The following is a 20,465-nucleotide window of genomic DNA, read 5'->3' on the forward strand; positions in this document are numbered from 1 at the left end:
ATAGATATGATCATCATTCATTGGCATAAGTTTCATATAGCAAACATTTATCTTGTTTCTCTTTTCTAAGTAGGAGGGATCTAGCTCCATTTGCTGAAAAGGCTTTATTATTATATAAAATCCTAAGGCCTTTCATATTAGTGTATTAATGTAGGTATTTTTTATTTGTAAGAAACTTAGTCTTCCTACCACAATAATGCTTCACCAGTGGTTCTTTCTTTGGGTCCATTAAAAGTTCACCCACCAGAAAGAGTTATTGTGGTGTTGAGCTATATACATCAATACAAATAGTAAATTAGTATCAAAGTTTAATGTACACAAAATGCGTCAAGTAATCCATATCACCTTAGTATTACTCTATGTGTTTTGAAAGATCATACAGTAAACTTATGGCTTTGATCTAATACAAATTTATTTCAAAATACACTTTGGAACAAAGCTATCTCATGAAGGCTAGACATAAAAAATCGAACCAAGCCAAAAAATGAAAATGGGTCTGATACTAATGGCTCGAACCAGACCCTCTTTGGCCAAGACCGACTCTAGTTGATCAGCCCTTGGTTGGACAGTCACGTTTTAAGACCCTAACTAGTTTTTAAGTCCGAACTATACCTCGAGTAATTATATCTCTCATTATTAATATTTTACTTTGAAGTAATAACATCAAAATATCATTTGGTTGAGTGGTTAAGACATTAGTACATGGATTACATGGCATGAAACACTTAAAGCGAACACAACACGTGGCATCGTTCCTTGCTTAGGAACGCCTTTCAATATATTAGTATAGATATTTCATGTTATAATTCTGATACATGGAAACAAATAAAGGGTGAATGATCATCTTTACCTCCCTCAAAGACCACAATAATAGTAAAAGTTACAAACTTACAATTAACCTGCTCAATCACATCCTTCTTTGCATCAAATAAAAAATCCATTAAAGGGTTTTCCAATGTAAATTCCAAAATGAATGTGATTCTCACCATGGCCACAGATTATGCATTGGGCCCTACAGCCCCTACTTGACCTGTCCGTTTAAAATCCAAAGACCAAAGAGATTGAATGTCGACCGTCTTCACCGCCCGACAATCAATTGGTCCAGGCCCAATGATTGTCCATTCCTCATGCATGATTTCCTATGATACCTGCGACATGTAAACTAAGGTATTACATGGCAAAGCATTAGTAGCCCACTCCTAATTGTTAATTGATCACAAGTTCACAACACTTTTCTTTCTTTCCCTATTTTATCCTTCACAAACCACAAACTCTTAAATTTTTATGGACCTACAAACAGACTTCTATTGAAAGAGAATCTAAAGGTATGAACACATACATATATAGTTGGGGTTCCTACTTAAATTAATATGCAAGAGGTAGAGTTATCCCTAGCTATGTAGGGTAGTAGTCAATTAGTCATCATCTCTCATATGTTTCATCTAGTACAACTCGCATGAACTTTCCTTACCACACCCCCCTATGTCTCAAAATTTTGGTAGTGTTGAACTGAAGTTCATATTTAAGCTCACAAATATAAGAGGTGACACATTAGAGGTGATCATGGACCAGGCCAGGTTTGGGTCGGGCCGCGGTCAAAAAAATTTGCCCATTGGTCGGGTCGGGCCTAAATTTTGTGTCCAAAGCCCGCTATATCGGGCCTAAATTAGCGGTCTTTTGCGGGCCAAAATGGGCCGGGCCAAAAAATAGACTAAAAAGTCGTTTTTGACTTGTCCAAAGCCAAAAAAAATACGGTCGGGACGGCCAGGCCCGGGGGCCGAAAAATTCTGTCCAAAAACGCGCCGGGCCGGGCCAAAATGATCACCTCTATGACACACTAATATAGACTATTATATACTCTTTTCATCTGTAATTAGTTTTCTTAACACAAAAATTTAGGAAAAGAAAAAAAGGTGGTTGTGGAAATCCTCACTTTATGAGAAAATGGCAAATATTTAAGAGTTATAGGTAGAAAGATGACAAAATATTGATATGTTTTTGATGGGTAGTCATGATCATTAAATCAATAAATATAGCAAGTAAAAAGAGATTCATTTATGAAAAATATAACAAGTAAAAAATGATGGAAGGAGTAATAAATATATTTTATAATATTAATAGGACATTTTACATTTTGTCAAAAATAATTCCAGTAAAACCTCCTAATAATGTAATAGGGTAAGTAGGGTCGAATACATATAGAAATGGTCATCTTAACCTAGCTCCTAAGACGTGGAAAATATAAACAAGGTCACGAATATGAGATTTAAGGTTCTAAGCCAATAAAATACGAAAACCAAACTAAGAAGATATAGGGTAATGGTTCACCATGCTTATATTTATAATCTATCATAACATCATCAATATTAGTCTAATATCTAGAGCACATGTTATTAATCCTACAGTCAGGTCTTAACGTTCTCAAATCAATATATGCAGTACGGTCACTAACATAATCAGATTTGTGAATTGTATGTCAACCTCTAAGGAGTGCTATCTCCGATCTATGACACATTATTGACAAAATTTAATAAGACAATTGATCAGGTTATTGCGCAAGATTAATAAAATAAATCTAATCAATCAGAAATTTCAATGACTAACCAAACCAACAATACCATCAATCAAGATTCTAGCATATAAACATGAATTTCCAAACATCAAGATTACATTATAAACTTTCCGACTTTTCGAAAGGCATAACTCCTTGACTAGAAGTCCCCTTGGGGAGTTCCAGCTGTTGTCGGACATCTATTTAATTTTATTTTCTAGCTCAACTGAAATTATTCAATTCTCATAAACACATCAAAAGTTATGGTCAAAACAGTTGACATGACTCATTTTCCACATTTCTTCTTATGATTTTCTACTTTGTTTTAGCTTAAACTCGTTCTATAAGATAACCAAGAGATACCTATACATACTGATCAAGCTTAGCTAATTTTACTCCAACTACGTTCTCAATACCTGAAATATATCAAAAATACGAAAACATAACGCATAGGAGTAGAATAGCATAACTTGCGAACATGATACAATATAAACCTAAAATTAATTTAAATTCTCTAAATTCAACCAAATACACCTAAAAAATATATATAAACATGACATATTAAATATACTCATGTCATCATCTATGATCAAAAGGCTCATTGAACACTAATAAGATCTTATGAGATGAGAAACAAAATTAATACTAGGTATTTTTTTTTTTCCTTTGGCCTTCCTTTGATATGTCAAGGCCCTCCTACTTTAAGAAGTTTTGTGTGTTATAGGTCATTATGGACACCCTATTAGATAATCCTATACTTTTCTCACATTTTTGAATCTTTGTTTTTGCAAATTCAAAAAACCAAAATTTTCTGAATGGGAGCTGGGGGTGGGTTTTCAATTTCAATGGCTTCCTTCTAGAACTATCAATATTATAATATTGCTTTCAACATATTTTCAAATTATTCTAATTTATGTCATTGACATTTAGAGTAAGGCCCTGTTCTTTTGGGTTAGAGTTTTGATCTAACATCTATACTTTCCCTCATTGTTTTACTTCAGTTCGACTTAGTTCAGTTCACTTCACTTTAGCATAAAAGAATAGAACCTAAGTGCCACTAATGCTCTGTTTAGTTGAATACAAGGTCAATATGAAAATCTTTTTGGAGAGGAAAATCACTACTCTTGTTGAAGATATTATTGATCTAGACTAGGCCTGTCAATCAGGTCGGGTTGGGTCGGATTCGTGTTCGGGTCAAGTAAAATCGGGTTGAAAATCCCTAACCTGAACCTGATCTGTTTTAATTTTCGGGTCAATATCATCAACCCTAACCTGATCTGAAAATTATCGGGTCAACCTGACCTGATCTGTTTGATCTGATTTTTTTTAAAACGGGTTGTAAATGGGTCAACCTGAACCTGTTTAACCCGGTTTTTTCAGGTTGACCCAACCCATATAACCTGATTTTTTTTTCAAAACAATTGCATAGTTCATAATAGGCACCAAGTTTATAATTCACATACTTCTACCAAGTTTATAATTCACATACTTCTACCAAGTTCTAGCTAACCAAGTTCATACTTGGCAATATTACAAACCAATTTAGCAAAAATTTATGAAACTATACAACCACAAGTACACAACTCAAACAAACATTGTTGAATCTCCTCCTCCGCCTCTGATGAGAGCTCAATTTGCTCCTTGAAGTCGAAATCAGCCATATTAAACTAGAAACCAAAGTAAACAAATAAATAAAGAGCATGAAAAACAACAGAACATTAATAAAACAACATAGAAAAATCAAACAGAAATAAATGACAGAACATTAAACAAAAAATTAAACAAAAAAATAGCATAAGAAAATAAAACATAAAATTTATAACAGAACATTAAACAAAAAAAATCAAAAAATTAAACAAAAAACCAGAACATTAAAGAAAAAAAAACAAAAAATTAAACAAAAAAAACAAAACATTAATACTAATTGGTAGGAAAAATAGAAAATAACATAGAAAAATAACATTAAACAGAAAAATAGCATAAAAAATTAAACAGAAAATAAATGACATGCAAAACATTAAACAGGAAAAATAAAACAGAACATTAAACAGAAAATAAAAAAAATAGAAAATTAAACAAAAAAACAGAACATTAAACAGAAAATAACATAGAAAAATAAATGACAAAATACAAAAAAAAACGAAAGACAAAATATGAAAATCACATAAATAACAGAAAATAAATGACAAAATACGAAAAAAGGGTCAAAATATGAAAATCACATAAATAACAAAAAACAGTGGAAAAAAATGAAAGAAAATAAAGGACAAAATAAGAAAAAAAAAATTCACAAAAGAAGATTACCTGATTTGAAGAAGAACAACAAATTGTGAGACTTTGCGAGACGAAGAACATCAAATGTTGAAGAAGAGAATTGAAGAAGACTGTGAGAGAGAGTGAAAGACTGAGAGATTTCACTATGAGAGAGAGAGAGGCGTTAGAAATTAGGGTTAAGAGAGAGAGAGAGTTGAGAAAGAAAGAAAGCAGCGTTAAAATTTAGAATTAGGGTTAGAAGAGTAAGAGAGAGAGTGTAGGAAGGCGGGTCATTGTACAATTATTGGGCTGGGGAAATATTTTGGGCTGGGTAAAGTGGCAAACACCAATTTTTTTTTTCTTAGTTCAATTATTCGGGTCAGGCGGGTCATTGTCAGGTCAGAAAATTCGACCTGAACCTGACCCATTTAACTTTCAGGTCGGGTTCAGGTCGACCCATTTAACTAATCAGGTTGAAAACCTCAACTCAAACCCGCTATTTTCATGTCGGGTTCGGGTTGGGTTGTCGGGTTGGGTCAGCTTTTGCCAGGCCTAATCTAGACCCTGTTTGACCATGCTCATAAGAAGCTGCCAGCTCATGATCAGTTTGTTAAAAGGTAGTTACAAGTAACTGCCAGCTTGATAAAGACCCTCCTAACCTCCTTATGATACTCTTGTAATAAGCTTCTATATAATATTGACATCAATCATTTGATGATGTCATTTTCATTATATTTCAATAATAAAAATATCTCCTCCCTTTTTCTCTTTGTTGAATTATCTAATTCTTTCCTTATTTCTCTAAACTCATGTTCAATAGTTTATATATTTTATCATGGTATCAGAGCTTACAAATGTTGCGTGCTTTCTTTCAGGTTTGATTAATAATTTTGTTTGATTTCTTTAGTCTTGCTGGAATTTTTCTAGATTTGTTTGTTGTTTCCTTATTTCTCTAGACTCATGTTCAACAGTTAATATATTTTATCATGATATCAGAGCTTACAAATGTTGCGTGCTTTCTTTCAGGTTTGATTAATAATTTTGTTTGATTTCTTTAGTCTTACTGGAATTTTTCTAGATTTGTTTGTTGTGATTTTTGTTGAGGTTTGATATGAAGTTTTTCTCATAATTCTTGATCAAATATCTATAATATTCTCTTCTATTTGATTACATTCCTGAATATTAATTAAGTCTTTGTTGATTGAGTTAGATCCTTATAATTTTGTTAATCCTGTGATTTCTGTGATATTTTCTCATTTGATTGATCAGTTTTATAATTGTTTTGAATCAATTACATCTGATTTTATAATTCATCTTGAAATATTGAAATTATGTTCACATTCTTAATTCATAAAATGCCCGAAATCAACATAGATTCAAATTCTACTCCTACTTTTCCACTTACACAAAATCCTTGTAGCATTTACTTACTTCATCCTTCTGAAAATATATAACAAATTTTCTTAATTCTGTCAAATTCAGTGGTGATAATTTCACTGAACGGAAGAGAGGTGTCATAATAGCTTTGTATTGAAAAAATAAATTACCATTCATTGATGGATCAATCTTAAAACATGATGCTATTGATCCTATTTATTCTACTTGAGAGGTGTAATGCGATGCTTATATCATACATTAATCACTCTCTTGAGTGTGATTTACTACTTCACAATTGCAAGAGAGATTTGGAAAGACTTAGAAGAAGATATTCACATGAAGTAATATGTCCTTAGACATCCCGACAATTACTAAATATAAATAGGAATAATACAATGAAGATAACAAAGTTAATTATTTTACTAATCATATTTTCTAGCTAGATAGAGGATAAATGTGATTAATAGGACAATATTGATTGGGCCTATAACTAAAATATATTAATCCTATGAGGTCACACATTGTAGCACAAGTTGGACAAAGCAATCCAAATCCATTTAGGATTAGGGTTGAGCCGATCAAAAAGGAAATAGTAGGAGAATTAGTTCTCCTAACTAACCTATAACTCTTCTATTATATATAGGATATAATATTAGGATTTTAGGTGATCAAATTCATTTTAATCAGTTTCTTTTCACAAAAGAGATAAAGCGAAACCCTAAAACTATTCCCTCTAAACCGGCGCATATACCATCAAAAGCAAGAGAAGTTATACTCTTTCGTTCTAGTAAACGTTGGTGTTCAATATAATTGGTACTCGTGGACTAATTAGAGAAGCAACACTTGGGGTTTTTGGATCTTCAAAGCTTGCATACAACAGGGAAATCACGCTACAAAGGTTTGATATTTAATCCCTATTGAGTGATTCATGTGTTTATTGTGTTTGCGATCTTATGATAGATGTTAGAAAATTATTTCCTCAAATTCCGCTCTATGCATCTATATATTCCTACATCACATAAGTCTAATGCTCAATCATATTCCATTCAACAAACTCTTCATGAGTTCTCAAAAGATTCAAGTCCTATTGCATAATATTTCACTCAGATTGAAGCTCATTGGGATCAACTTAGTGGTATAAGTCATGTGTTTGTTTGTACATGTACTAGTTTTACTTGCAATTTTACTAAACAAATTGTCAAGCAATAACAGGAAGAGAGATTCATTTAGCTATTGATGAATCTTAATACTCAGTATGCTAAGGTAAGATTAAACATCCTCATGATGTACACCTCACTTATATTAATGTCTCTTTTGCATATAGGTTGTTGAGTCAAGAAGAAAAAACAAAGAAGTATTGCTTCTAATAGTGATTCTTTTGCAATGGCTTTTGCTGTTGAATAAAAGAAATTTGTTTCATCTCAACACACTAAGTACACACCTTATAAGCCACCAGGCTCATGGTCTAAGCCGGCTTATAACAGTGGTGTTGGGAGAGGGTATGTTGGCAATATGAGGACCTATTTATGTGAACGTTACAATATAAATGGCTATTCTATTAATAGGTGCTTCAACCCTCATGGGCATCCTACTAATTTTAGAGGAGAAAAAGGCAAGAAAATACTGTAGATTTGTTATTCTTTATTTGGTTTCTTAATTAGTTTGCATGAAATCTATATATATATATAAAACAAGGTTCATTTTGCTTACGTGTCAAGCCAGCATTATTCAATGTTCACTTCGCCTACGTGTCACGCTACTACTACATCTGCCACGTGTCATCGCCAAATTCGACACTCTATTATATAAAGTTCACATCCAAAGATTCTGATGTCACATGGCGTGATAATTTCCTTCCAAAAAAAACTACCTTGAAATCAAACAATGATATTAGTGGGAATTTTAAACAACTGCCTATATTATAGCTGTCAATCAAATATAATTGAATGTTTTTTATTTAAAATTCAAAATTCACCCACCAAGAATTGTTATTATAGTTGCGGAAAAATAAAGGTAAAAAATGTTATTATATAAGATGTTCATGTAATCACATCCTAATATAAACTGATTGTCCAGAAAATTAAAATGTGCATTATCCTAATTTCAATTCTCAATTCTAAATTTCTAAATGACAGTTATATACTAATATATTAAATAAATTTTCACTAACTGTTAAAACTTAGAATCTTGATTTTTCAATATATTTCTCACTCACTAACTGTAATAAATTAGAATATTTCTATAGATTGGCATATTCACTATTTCATTTCAACCTCATGTTATTGTTTCAAATAATTTGAATCTTGATTCTTCTCACTCACTGTTATCAATTTTAGAATTATATGACTCATTTTAGTATTATAATTATAAGATATATATAATTGCTAAAAACTACATGCAAACATAAAACATGGAAATTTCATCATAATTCAGTCAAAAATCATTTTTTTAAAATAAACTTACCAAATAATTCCAACCTAATTGACCCATTTAGAAAATTTCTTCGAACTCCATTAATCCAACTCCTTCAAGATTTGCGGATTTTGCATGCGGTCTTTAAATCTTCTTCACTTTGTAGATCGAATGATGTACACCTTGGTTGCATTAAGGGATTATAGTAACCATGCTTCAAATGCAAAAAACATAAAGATAATCAAAGGCTTAATTTCTTCACAAAACCCACATGCGTGAGTTTTATAATTGTTGTTGTTGCAAAAATCGATGACTTGAGAAGATAACAATTCAAGATGTTGGAGTATAATTTTGATCGATAATTTGTGGCTTTAAAGTATAAAAATGTAGCTACTTATAAATGAGAGATTGTAATTGTTTGCTTGAAGTCTCTAGATTTTAGAAGATGAGTAGGCGTATTTTTTGGACTTAATTTTTGGAGGGTTTTGATGGAAAATCGAAGAGGAAGAAGAATGGCGGTTGGTAATGGATAATTGTTCATAAAGAAGTTTAATATATGGTACATAATATAAGGAATGAAGAAAGAATCTATCTCATTTAAGTTCCCTGAATAATCTGAATACAAACAATATAAGTTTGCTATAAAGTGTAACAACTTATAAAGTATTGTATATAAAGCTTGATATAAAGAGTTGAAAATAAAGTCTGATATCTTATTGTATAAGTTGATATTAAGGTTATATAAAAAACAATACAATTTTTAAACATATTAATATGGTTTTATTTTTTGATGTATACATAACTAATTATCAGGTCAAAAAATTGGTTTTTCTTTTTTGATGCATAATGTACGTACTTGATATATGATGTATGCTTTTTGATATAGTTGAAGAATATTTTGTGGATTGTGCGACATAACAATAAGAAAAAAAATTATACGGTTAACTCATAAGAGCCCTTTATTGGATATATCTAACAGTACGACCAATCATAATTTCAGTAGTAAAAATATATAAGAGTTATTGACTTGGTGCTCGAAATCTAGATCTCAATTTCATAAGGACGTCTTAATAGAAAGATATATAAATGAAATATATTGTCTATTTGATAAATTAACTCACATGTTTTTTTTAAAAAATGATGGAAAACGTAATCACTATTACTTTGATTAAATAATATTTAATACATAGGCTTAATTATAATATTTGGTAAATATTTATGAACTTTACAACATATTTTTGGCGAAACTATCATAAAATCTTAATTTATCATTCCCATGTAATTTGCAGGGGTCAAAAACCTATACTAAAATTTTCGATCAAATTTATTAGTAGCATAAATTATGTCCACTCACACATGAGAACCATGGTATTAGGGGGGCTATACTTTGTTTTTGTGTGTAAAGAAATTGATATAGACATTTAAAATTGACTATAAGGAACAATGGCATAAAATTACTGGAGTTTAAAGTATCTATGAGACAATTTTACCGCTAAAAAGTTAGTTAAAGTTAAATAAATGACCTAAGCAGGTCCATTTTTTATAAGGCCCGTTCTAATAAAATAAGAACAATCATACTACTATTATAGATAATTCACAAGTCATAATCTTACAGCACAAGGTCGTAAGCCAGTTTTAAACTATTCTCATTACAAGTTCTAAATTTTTTAATCACAAGGCCATAATAAATATTTCAACCTAAAATTACGAGATACACCTCATTCACGAGTATGTTGGAATGTAAATATAGAAGTTTGAAATTGTTCTACAATACAATTCTAAAAATCGAAAAGAATATGGAAAAGAACAGGCCGGTCATATGGTGATTAAGAAATAAAAGGCAAATCAAGTGAAAAATATGCCATATTTGTATAATTTTTTTGAGTGATTTTCTATTTAAATTAATTTTTTCACTTAGAAATTTAGAGATAACCCCATTCATTTTGATGAAAATCATGCTATATAAAACTTTGAGATTGTTTTTTAATACAATTTGGATAATCATATCATTAAAAAAATAAAAATTTGTAATAAGATAGTTTAATAAGAGAGATGAGTTGAGTGGGATTGCAGAAAGCAAGGATACTGAAAGTTGTTGCGTGATTGAGTGACAGTAGTGCTACACATTGTGTTTTTATATGAGCCTTTGTATAAAACGATAGGCAGAACAAAAGCTTCTTCATTCAACTTTTTTTGTTTTAAGGAATATTTTTTGCAAAGCAAGATATTATATTAATTAGAGCAACCAGTTACAACCTAAAACGAACTAAGAGAAAGTAAACCTTTGCTTAGCAAAAAAAATAAGTTGGTCGGTCACATGTTTTATCATGACATTAGCTACATCAATCACTGAACATACGGGTCATACGTCATTTATTTTTAATACACGATATGATTATGAAAACTTGAAATCAATCAGCTACTATTCAAATCATGATTTTAGGAGAAACATCCTAAAATCTTAAATTTATAAACAAAGTATTCCCCCACATTTTAATGTGTTTTTTTTTTCATTTACGTAATTATAAATGTATATATCACGATTACAATATTTTTAAAGTTTAAAATATTATAACAAAGGATTTTTATATATATTAAATATAATTTTACATTGTATATTCTTTTAATCTTAAATACATGGATTCTAATAATCACGGATTCAATATATTTCGAATAAAAACAACTACTTAATATACAAAATGATGTTGTCGCACATTATACACGGCTCCAAACCATTTCTACATAAAACCTCCCGTGCATTTTTGCACGGGTGGAAAGCTAGTTTGAAATAATAAGAAGAATGAAAATGAAAAGGGTAGGATAATTTGCAGGTTGGAAAGAAAAATGTGTAAGAATATGAAGGAAGTGTGACCGTATGATATTATGACAGTCATTTATTTTGAATTTTTTTTATCAAATAAAAGAAAATGAGAAACCACTTTTTCATGAATTTTTTTTTTCCACCCAACTAAATAGTAAATACTCTCCAAAATACCCGTCAAAAAAAAAATACTCTCCAAAATAGAATCTATAATTTGGCAATTAATATAGGGTAAAGCATAGCAATAACCATATTTAGCACTTTTCTCTCTATCCCTTTTATTATCCTTCAAGCAGCAAGAAAAAGCAAAGAGTATGGTTTAGCCCCCATTTACTTGATCTATGAAGATATTCGAAATCTTGCAAAGTCTTTTATCTATTTTAATTTCTCTCATGTTAAGAGGGCCGGGAATACTGTAGCCCATTTAGTGGCAAGATGGGATACAAGGAATAGTGATGAACTAGTTTGTATGTTTCCAATTCCCCAAAGTATTATGACTTTGGCGGAACTTGATTTGCAATAATATCCCGATCTAATTTTCCCCTCAAAAAAAAAAAGACTCGGGCTATGCCCCAGGTAAGAAAAATTTTTATTTATTTATATAATATTTTATGATAATAACACTAAATACAACTTAGGGCATGTTCTCTTCGGCAGAAAACAACTGAACTGAACTGAACTTATTAGAGCTAAACTGAACTGAACTGAACTTATTGGAGCTGAACTGAACTGAACTGAACTGAATTGAACTAAATCGAATTGAATTGAATTAAATTAAATTAAATTAAACTGAATGTAATAAATATATAAATATATTTTAACAATATAATATGAATATTAAATAATATTATAATGATAAGTATAATAATGAATAAAAATAATAGTATTTTGGATATTTTTAAATGATAGTTATAAATAAATAATATTAATAATCATAAATTAATAATAATAATTAATGATAATAATGATAATTAATAATAATTATTTCATATTATTTGTATATATAATTAATACTGATATGATGATATATAATAACAATAATATTTAAGAAGTAAATTAATATTACTATTTAATAATTAGATTTAATAATATAAAATATTTAGTAATAAAAATAAGTGATTGGGTTTGGATCGCGAAAAATTACATCGTAAACCGTCTTGACGCGGATTTGATTGGTTGTATGGGCTAAAAAAAAGTGGGTTTTTTGTGCTTTGACCTAAACCATGTTCTTCCTAATAATAATAGTAATAATAATGAGTAAAGCTATATAAACAAAATAATATATAGAACAGCCTAATAATAATAATTAATAGAATAATTATATTTAAATAATAATATAATAATATAATAATATAATAATAATAATAATAATAAGAGTAATTAGTAAGATAAATTATACCAACATAATAATAGTATTTAACAAAATGGTTATAAAAGAATGGAACTGAACTGAACTTAGCTTATTGGAGCTGAACTGAACTGAACTGAAAATAAGTTGGGGAGAACAGGCCCTTAGCGTAGTGGTTAAAACTTTAGTATATGTACTCGAGGTCTCGGGATCAAATCCTATATTATGCAATTTCTTAATTTTTTATTATACATGGATTACATGAATTAAAACTCCCTAGGAAGAGCACCACATGGCATATTGTCTTGTTTTCGCATACCTTTTAATATATATATAATATATTAAACGTCTTATGATTGGAAAGCAATATGATGATATATGTTTCTCCCTTCTCTAAAACACTTCGACTTTTGTACAATAATGATATATATAATATTCTAACTTTGTGTGTGATTTTAAAAACATATAAAAACGAATAATTATCTAGTACAATTTCATCCAATTAATCTAAATATTTGCATAATATCAAAAAAATATTATATTTTTTTTTAAATACATATTCAAGTTCAAGCCATGATCTATCTCTATTATATAAGCCAAGGGGGAGCTATATGGTGTCCCCTCTTGAAAATACTTATATACCCTTAATCTGACAAAAAATAATAAAGAAAAGATTTTCTAAATTCTTTCCTTATTTATAAATATGGGTAGTAAAGAAAGTTTTACATTACCAAAAAGAAATACATAAAAAAATGTGTAAAAAAAGGAAAGTCACAATTGAAAATATAAATTGATGACTAAATCAATTTTCAAACAATAATTATAAAAGTAAAGATTCACAAGATTCTTAGTATCTAAACTCTCAGTTGGAATAACAATTCAAATAACATGCATTAATAAACCATAAAAGAATTAAAAAACGTATTACATAATATTTATTTTTTTATTTTTTTTTGGGAGCACAATCAGTTGGGATAATGAATAATTAAAGATATAAACATACATCGTCAGATAATATCAATTTATATTTTTTTTTATTGAAGCACTACTCACCATAGTATGCCTAAAAAGTAAAAACCTCTATTATCCAGTGAAATTAAATTTAACTAATACTCATAAAATACGCATATAATATATATATATATATATATATATATATATATATATATATATATATATATATATATATCTATTTTTAAATAAATAAATAACATAACTTAGATCATTGTTTAAAAGGAGGGTTGTTGAATATCCTTCCAAATACACGATAATAGATCCTACCTTGACTTAGTTCTTTATGTAAAACATTACTCTTTACACTAGCAATGCAAATAAAAAATCATAACGTTCATCAAATATTCACCATAAATTTTACACTCTTAAGTTAGGTTTTTTTTAATGTTTTTTTATGTTACTATTAATCTTAATATATTATCGCACGTATCGCGTGCATATAGGAAACTAAAACTTAATTCAATCAAACTCGTTTGCAGCCCTACATATACTATTTCAGCTGGAATTATTATTTTTATAAATTTAAGTGTTTGTACTATTTATAGAAGAATTTTGTCTGTCACTAAAACTTTAGCGTCGGTGGCTATTGGCTAAGCGAATCCTTTCAAGATCCCAGCTCATTATTTGGCCTTGGTTTACCTACCTTACGTCCTTACCTTTATATTTCCCCCCTAATCCACCTCGTCTCCAAAGATGACGATGGATTGTACGTATCCTCACTTTAACTGTCCACTAGTGTCCATATGTTTCCCCTTCACTTCAATAATGTGAATCAGGTTTAATTTCAATCATCAAATACTATGTAGATAAGAGTATATGATAATGTTGGATATTCAAATCAACAAAACTTTCTTCATGTCATTTTGTTCCATATACTACCAATGACAAGTTTAATCATCATTACTGTACTATTATCTTTCTCTGTCACAAAGAAAAAAATCCTAGTGTACGTACTAGTTCTTTTATAATAGATAAAAAAATTGACAAATTTTTTTTTATCAACATTGAAGATAAGTAATCATTTTCAAATTAACTAGCATGATTTAAAATATAATGATATGATATATGAATGAAAGATTATGGGGACTCTAGATTACTCATTTGTCATCGCATTCCTAATCAATAATAATTGAGGACGACTCTATGAAAATCGCAATCGCTCAAATATACAGTATACTGCATTACTGCCTCCATTACTAATTGAATGCAACAATTTGACTTTCATATTTATTAATACACAACTTTGAATATGCCCTATTTTTGCCTAATAGATTGTTTTATTTCCTATTTACATATATTGTATGTGTTCGTCCGACAATCTTTCACTATCTTTTTCCTTAGAACACATGCAAATAGACAAAATTAGTTATCCACTCAATGTAACTTTTCATAGAATAAATGATAGTGAATATGAATAACTATGAGTAATGTAGGGAGTGTGTATATACTTATACTTTTATTAACTTCAACACTTAATCCCAATGTAATGCAGTCATTTTATTTATTTCAATGATAAACTTGAACTTAGACTAAAACTAAATTAGCAAGCAATTAGGTAATATGAATAATATTAATTGAAAAACTTCATTAAGTTAAATTTTAACTAGCTAAAAGATTGATATAAGAAAAATATAAACCTTATATAGAATATAGTTACACAAATTGCCCCATGATATTTATGAAACAAAGTTTAAATTAGTTAAAATTAAGTCAAATCTCCTTGATCATATTAGTTTATTAGTTAGAGGATTGGGTGAGGTCATATCATTCTACTCCATGAAATTCTTCAATGAATCATAAATCATGAGTCATGAGTTGGACTTAATTCCAAGGAAGATGTTGCCGGGCCGATGGGCACGTATAAAGCTGGCCATGTGGGGCTCGTTTAATTCACATTTATTTACTTGTTTGTTGTCTCTTTCTACTCTTTCTAACCAATTAGCCTCACGAACCTTCTTATTTGTATTGTACATACCAACGAGTATTATTATTTTCTTAAAGTAATAATATCATTTCTTCCGCAACCTTTTCCCCCCTTGGCTCCTTTCTAATGAAGTAACAAATGAATGTAACAACTTGGGAAGTCCCTCCCTCTCCATGTCCAATAACGTAGCAATAAAGTATTGCATGAAAATTGTGGGAATAATGAGTTGTTAAACAAAACAAAAGTATGCCAAAATTCATCACAAGTCCTAACTATGTATTTAATTTCCTAATTCTTAACAAACTCAATCATTGATTAATTCATAATAGTCTCAAATTTAAAAGATAGAATTTATAAACAAGTCGATGTAATTTGTAACTCATTTAAAATGTAAAATCATATAAAATTATTATTCGAAAATATTACTTGTATTATAGTTGTGACTTAGTTAATCAATACTTTGAAATTTTATATAGAAGAATATGGAATATTACTTTTAATTAAGTAGCTAGGTGAATTTGTGACTAAAAGATAAAGTAACTACTACAAGATTAAATGTTTAATTACAAAAGTATTTTCTAAAATTTGGTGGTTTGCCTTATTTGTTTACATTGAAATAAAGCTCGATTGGGGTATAACAACTAGGCTATAAAAACAAAACAATGCTCTTTAGCTACGCTCGAATGACCCCTTCTCATAATGAGCATGTATGCTTCAGTATGAATGAACTTATAATCATGGAATCAGCTCGACCAGTAGATTCTAAATTATAAGTTCATAACCCTAGTCCATTCCCATTTTGGACGATACAGATCTACTAATTCTTTTATATCAGTTAGTAAGAGGTATCTTGAACTAAGAAATAGACTCTAGAAGCTAAAAAAGGTATCCTGGGTATGACATTGTATATCATGCCACAAATATATACAAGTACATGTGTTAAGAATATATTTCTGCTATATAGTGTAATATAATGGATTACCATTTCTACCATTTCTCCATAAATCTGTTTTTGTAGATGAAAATAATAGATTTAGAAATTTATATTATCATAAAATAAATAAAAAAAACTTAGAGAAAAGGATTAAAAAAAAAAAAAAAAACACAAATTGACATTACAAGTTAATAGTAGAACATTGTAAATTGAATCAATTTGTCGTTAAGATGTGAAAAAGGAAGTTAAAATTCGGAAGGTAAGAAGTCGAGAGACGATCACAAATTCACATGGGATGAAAGCAAATGGGTAATACGGTGGGTGAGGCCAATCATGAGCCCACCACCTCCCTTCCATGACCTTTTAGTACATGATGGCTGCTGAGCCCATAAAATTTCAACGCCACCATCATTAGGTGGCAATCCTTTATTTGCTATCACTTTTTTCACCAAATATTGATTCGTGAATCAGCTTATTTCTTTGTTGTTAGGATTACCATTTATTACTGATATGTAAAGAAAGCCCAAGTAGTAGTTGCCAATTTGTACTAGGGGATCAAATGATTCTTTTCTAAAAAATTCTTGGTTAAAAAACATCAAATGGTTTCAAAATCAAGTTTTACTTACTATAGTATATACTAAAATAAAAATGATAATAGTAGTGTAGAAGAGGTTTTCTTTTATTTGTTAGGTAAGGTTAATAGATTGATCCAACTTAATCTAAATCCTCTTAAATCCCCTGAAGCTGAAACCATGTTCAGTATCACAGTAAACTTACGGTGTTACGCTTTCGAATTTCAGAACGCATATGACATAAATTGTTTAATAAACTTAAAATCTAATTAAATTTATATTTATTATGTTTATTTTGAAAACTAACAATCAAAAAGAATTTGGAGCTTTCTTATTCAGTTTTCATATTTCTGACTTTAATTTTAAAAGAAAGGCTAAAAACTAAAAAAACCAGAATCAATAATGAACAAACTCTTTGTATTTCACTCTATTAAATTATTGACTAAGGATATACCGACTATTGTTATCATATTAATATACTTTGAAATTGTTGTACAAACATGAGCATATCATTTACTACAATAATTAATAAAATAAGCAATACTTGCGTTTGTAATATTTCACCTCAGTCACACCACTACCCCTACTTAATGAGTCAATTTAAAGCACCCCACCTTAAGAATATCCAGCTCCTCTTGCCTTCCTCCCCTCTCTTTCACTCTTTGTCTACCATCTTCATTCCCTTTCATATTAAGCACCCTTTTTCCATCTAACATTTTATCACTTAACTAATCACTCCTCCTCATCTCATCTCTTCTCTTTCCACAACAGATTCATCCATTATCTCATCTTCAACCATGCCTTGCTCTAAGGAGGAGAAGGTCAAATTTCTATATATCTTCTATTCTTTTATTCTTCAAATTTATGTAATGCGTGATAATCAATACTATATGTTAATAAACTGATTATGTTGTTAATATATGTATGGAATTGTTCAGGTTACAAGAATGGCGCTGAAGGTTGATCTTGACTGTGATCAATGCTATAGGAAAGTCAAGAGAACCCTCTGCAAATTCCCTCGTGAGTCTCTTAGCTTCCATCGTCATTATTTCATATGATTATTATACTACACAGTAACATACTTACCTGATCAAAACTATATATTACCTCCGTTTTTTATTATTTGCAACGATTAGACAATTTCCCTCTTTACTCTATGTCAAATCGTTACACATAATTAAAAAAACGAAAGTAGTCTTATGAATTATGATTATGATTATTATTAAATTCAATCAAACTGGACTAAGTTATGAAAAATGTTTGTATTTGTGTTTTAATGACAAGAGAAATACGAAATCAAGAGTACGATGAGAAGAATAACACGGTGATGATTACCGTGGTCTGCTGCAGTCCTGAAAAGATCAGAGACAAGCTCTGTTGTAAAGCAGGCAAATCCATCAAAAGCATTGAGATCATCAAGCCCAAGCCCAAGCCCGCTCCTGCTCCTGCCGAGCCCGAGAAGCCCAAGCCCGCTCCAGCTCTTGCTCCTGCTCCCGCTCCCGCTCCCGCTGAGCCCGAGAAGACCAAACAAAAGCCCGCTCCCGAGCCCGAAAAACCCAAGCCCGCCCCGGCTCCTGAACAGAAGCCACCTGAAAAGATCCAGAAAAACGGCTCCAAAAATGGCTCAAAAAAAGTCGAGCCTCCTCCAGCCGAGCCAGCGCCCAAGCCGGCTCCAAAGCCAGCTGAGCCAGCGCCCAAACCGGCCCCAGCTCCAACTCCAGCTCCAGCTCCAGCTCCGGCTCCAGCGCCAAAAGCACAGGAGCCGCAGGCCCAATGGGTACCTGGGTACCCGCCCGGCCCGCCACCGCAAGCGATGCCAATATCAATATGCTGTGCTCCATGTTATGATGGAAGACCCGGAGGTCCATGTTACGGGTCATCGGGTCCCGGGTACCCGTACGGGTATTACGGGCACCCGTGCCCGCCGCCACGTGGATATTGTGCTAGTCGGTGCGATTATTTTAGCGAGGAAAATCCTGCTGCATGTTCTGTCATGTGAGCTGTTTAGTTTGTTTTTCGGATTGCCTAAATTTCCTCCTCTCATTACTACACTACTACTTACATCGTTTACCCACGTATTGCAAAAATTTTATTTTATTTTTTCTGAAAAAAAATATATATGGGTCAACTGTGCACATGATCTATAGATTAAAGTTTACAGGCTATTTTTATATAATGTCAATATGGAGAATATACTATATACTAGTAAGCAGATATTGTATGAAGTTGAAAGGATGGAGTAATAAAGTGGAGTTCTTAATAAGGTTGTTTGGTGACTTTGGTGGAGAGGGTAGTGAGGATGGTGTATGTTTTCAGCGCACACAATTAGTGCGCTATAGTTTAATGAATCCAACTTTAGCTTAATATTATTGCTTCAATCTATATGTGTCATGCTGCTTTGCTTTTTGTTTCTCTTATTTTCACCTAAGTATCTTTTTCATGATATTTGATGGATGGAAGTACAATTATAGAGGTGGCAAATATGTCGTGTCGGGTTGTATTTGTGTTTTGTCTTGTGTAGTCGTGTTGTAAACAAATGTAAAAGGTACTCCCTCCGTCCCATAATATAAGTCCTGATTCTGTTTTTACGCGGGAATTAAGGTTAAATGGAATCTTGTTTTATTTGAATAAAAAAAATATTTTTATTGAGAAACACTTGCATTGTTTTTTCTTTTTAACAAAAAATAAGAACTGTCATTTAATGTTGCATGGTTTAATGTGTAGAGGAGTTCAATGGGGTAAAAGATTCCATTTTGTCATTAATAATGGTGCATTGGAAGCTGAAATTATGATGACATTTTGGGAATTAAACTATATTCATGAGGGTATTTTGGAAATAATTATTGATTGAAAATAGAAATAAGACTTATATTTTGGGACACCTTATAAGGAAACAGGACTTATATTATGGGACGGAGGGAGTAGATAATTGCATAATATGGCAAATTGATCTAAACGAGTCGTATATGGGTTTGTTTCACGTTGCTGTGTCGACTTCGTATTTCTCTTAATAACTTCGTGATCATGTTGCCGGTTTCAGTCGTGTTGTTGTATCGTATCAGATACTGCTAACTCTGAGTACATGAAGTTATTCTTTACTACCTCTCGTTACTTTTTCTATGGAAATGAATATTAACTTTGAGTAAACACTAAACAATGATCCAGGTTCATGTCCATAGATTTAAGAACATTGACAACAAAAACAATTAATTATAGCTAGAAACAGAGGGAAAAAGGTACTTTGTTAAAAGTATATACT

General features: G+C 30.7%; 1 protein-coding gene across 1 annotated transcript; it reads left to right on the forward strand.

The window, feature by feature from the left end:
- Nucleotides 1–17,810: 17,810 nt before the first annotated feature.
- Nucleotides 17,811–19,584, forward strand: LOC104900805 (uncharacterized). Its single transcript, XM_010688327.4, has 3 exons — nt 17,811–18,027; nt 18,145–18,226; nt 18,493–19,584. Exons 1-3 carry the CDS (start codon nt 18,004–18,006, stop codon nt 19,203–19,205), a joined length of 819 nt encoding a protein of 272 aa, XP_010686629.1. The 5' UTR covers nt 17,811–18,003; the 3' UTR covers nt 19,206–19,584.
- Nucleotides 19,585–20,465: the final 881 nt, after the last annotated feature.

This window comes from Beta vulgaris, chromosome 8 (genome assembly GCF_026745355.1).
Source record: "Beta vulgaris subsp. vulgaris cultivar EL10 chromosome 8, EL10.2, whole genome shotgun sequence".
NCBI lineage: Eukaryota > Viridiplantae > Streptophyta > Magnoliopsida > Caryophyllales > Amaranthaceae > Beta > Beta vulgaris.

Bases quoted from the DNA above. Each gene is read 5' to 3' on its own strand.
- LOC104900805 (XM_010688327.4), top strand. From the start codon at position 18,004: ATGCCTTGCTCTAAGGAGGAGAAG. The intron at 18,028-18,144 runs GTCAAATTTCTA...GGAATTGTTCAG, and splicing joins CTTGCTCTAAGGAGGAGAAG to GTTACAAGAATGGCGCTGAA. The intron at 18,227-18,492 runs GTGAGTCTCTTA...TAATGACAAGAG, and splicing joins AACCCTCTGCAAATTCCCTC to AAATACGAAATCAAGAGTAC.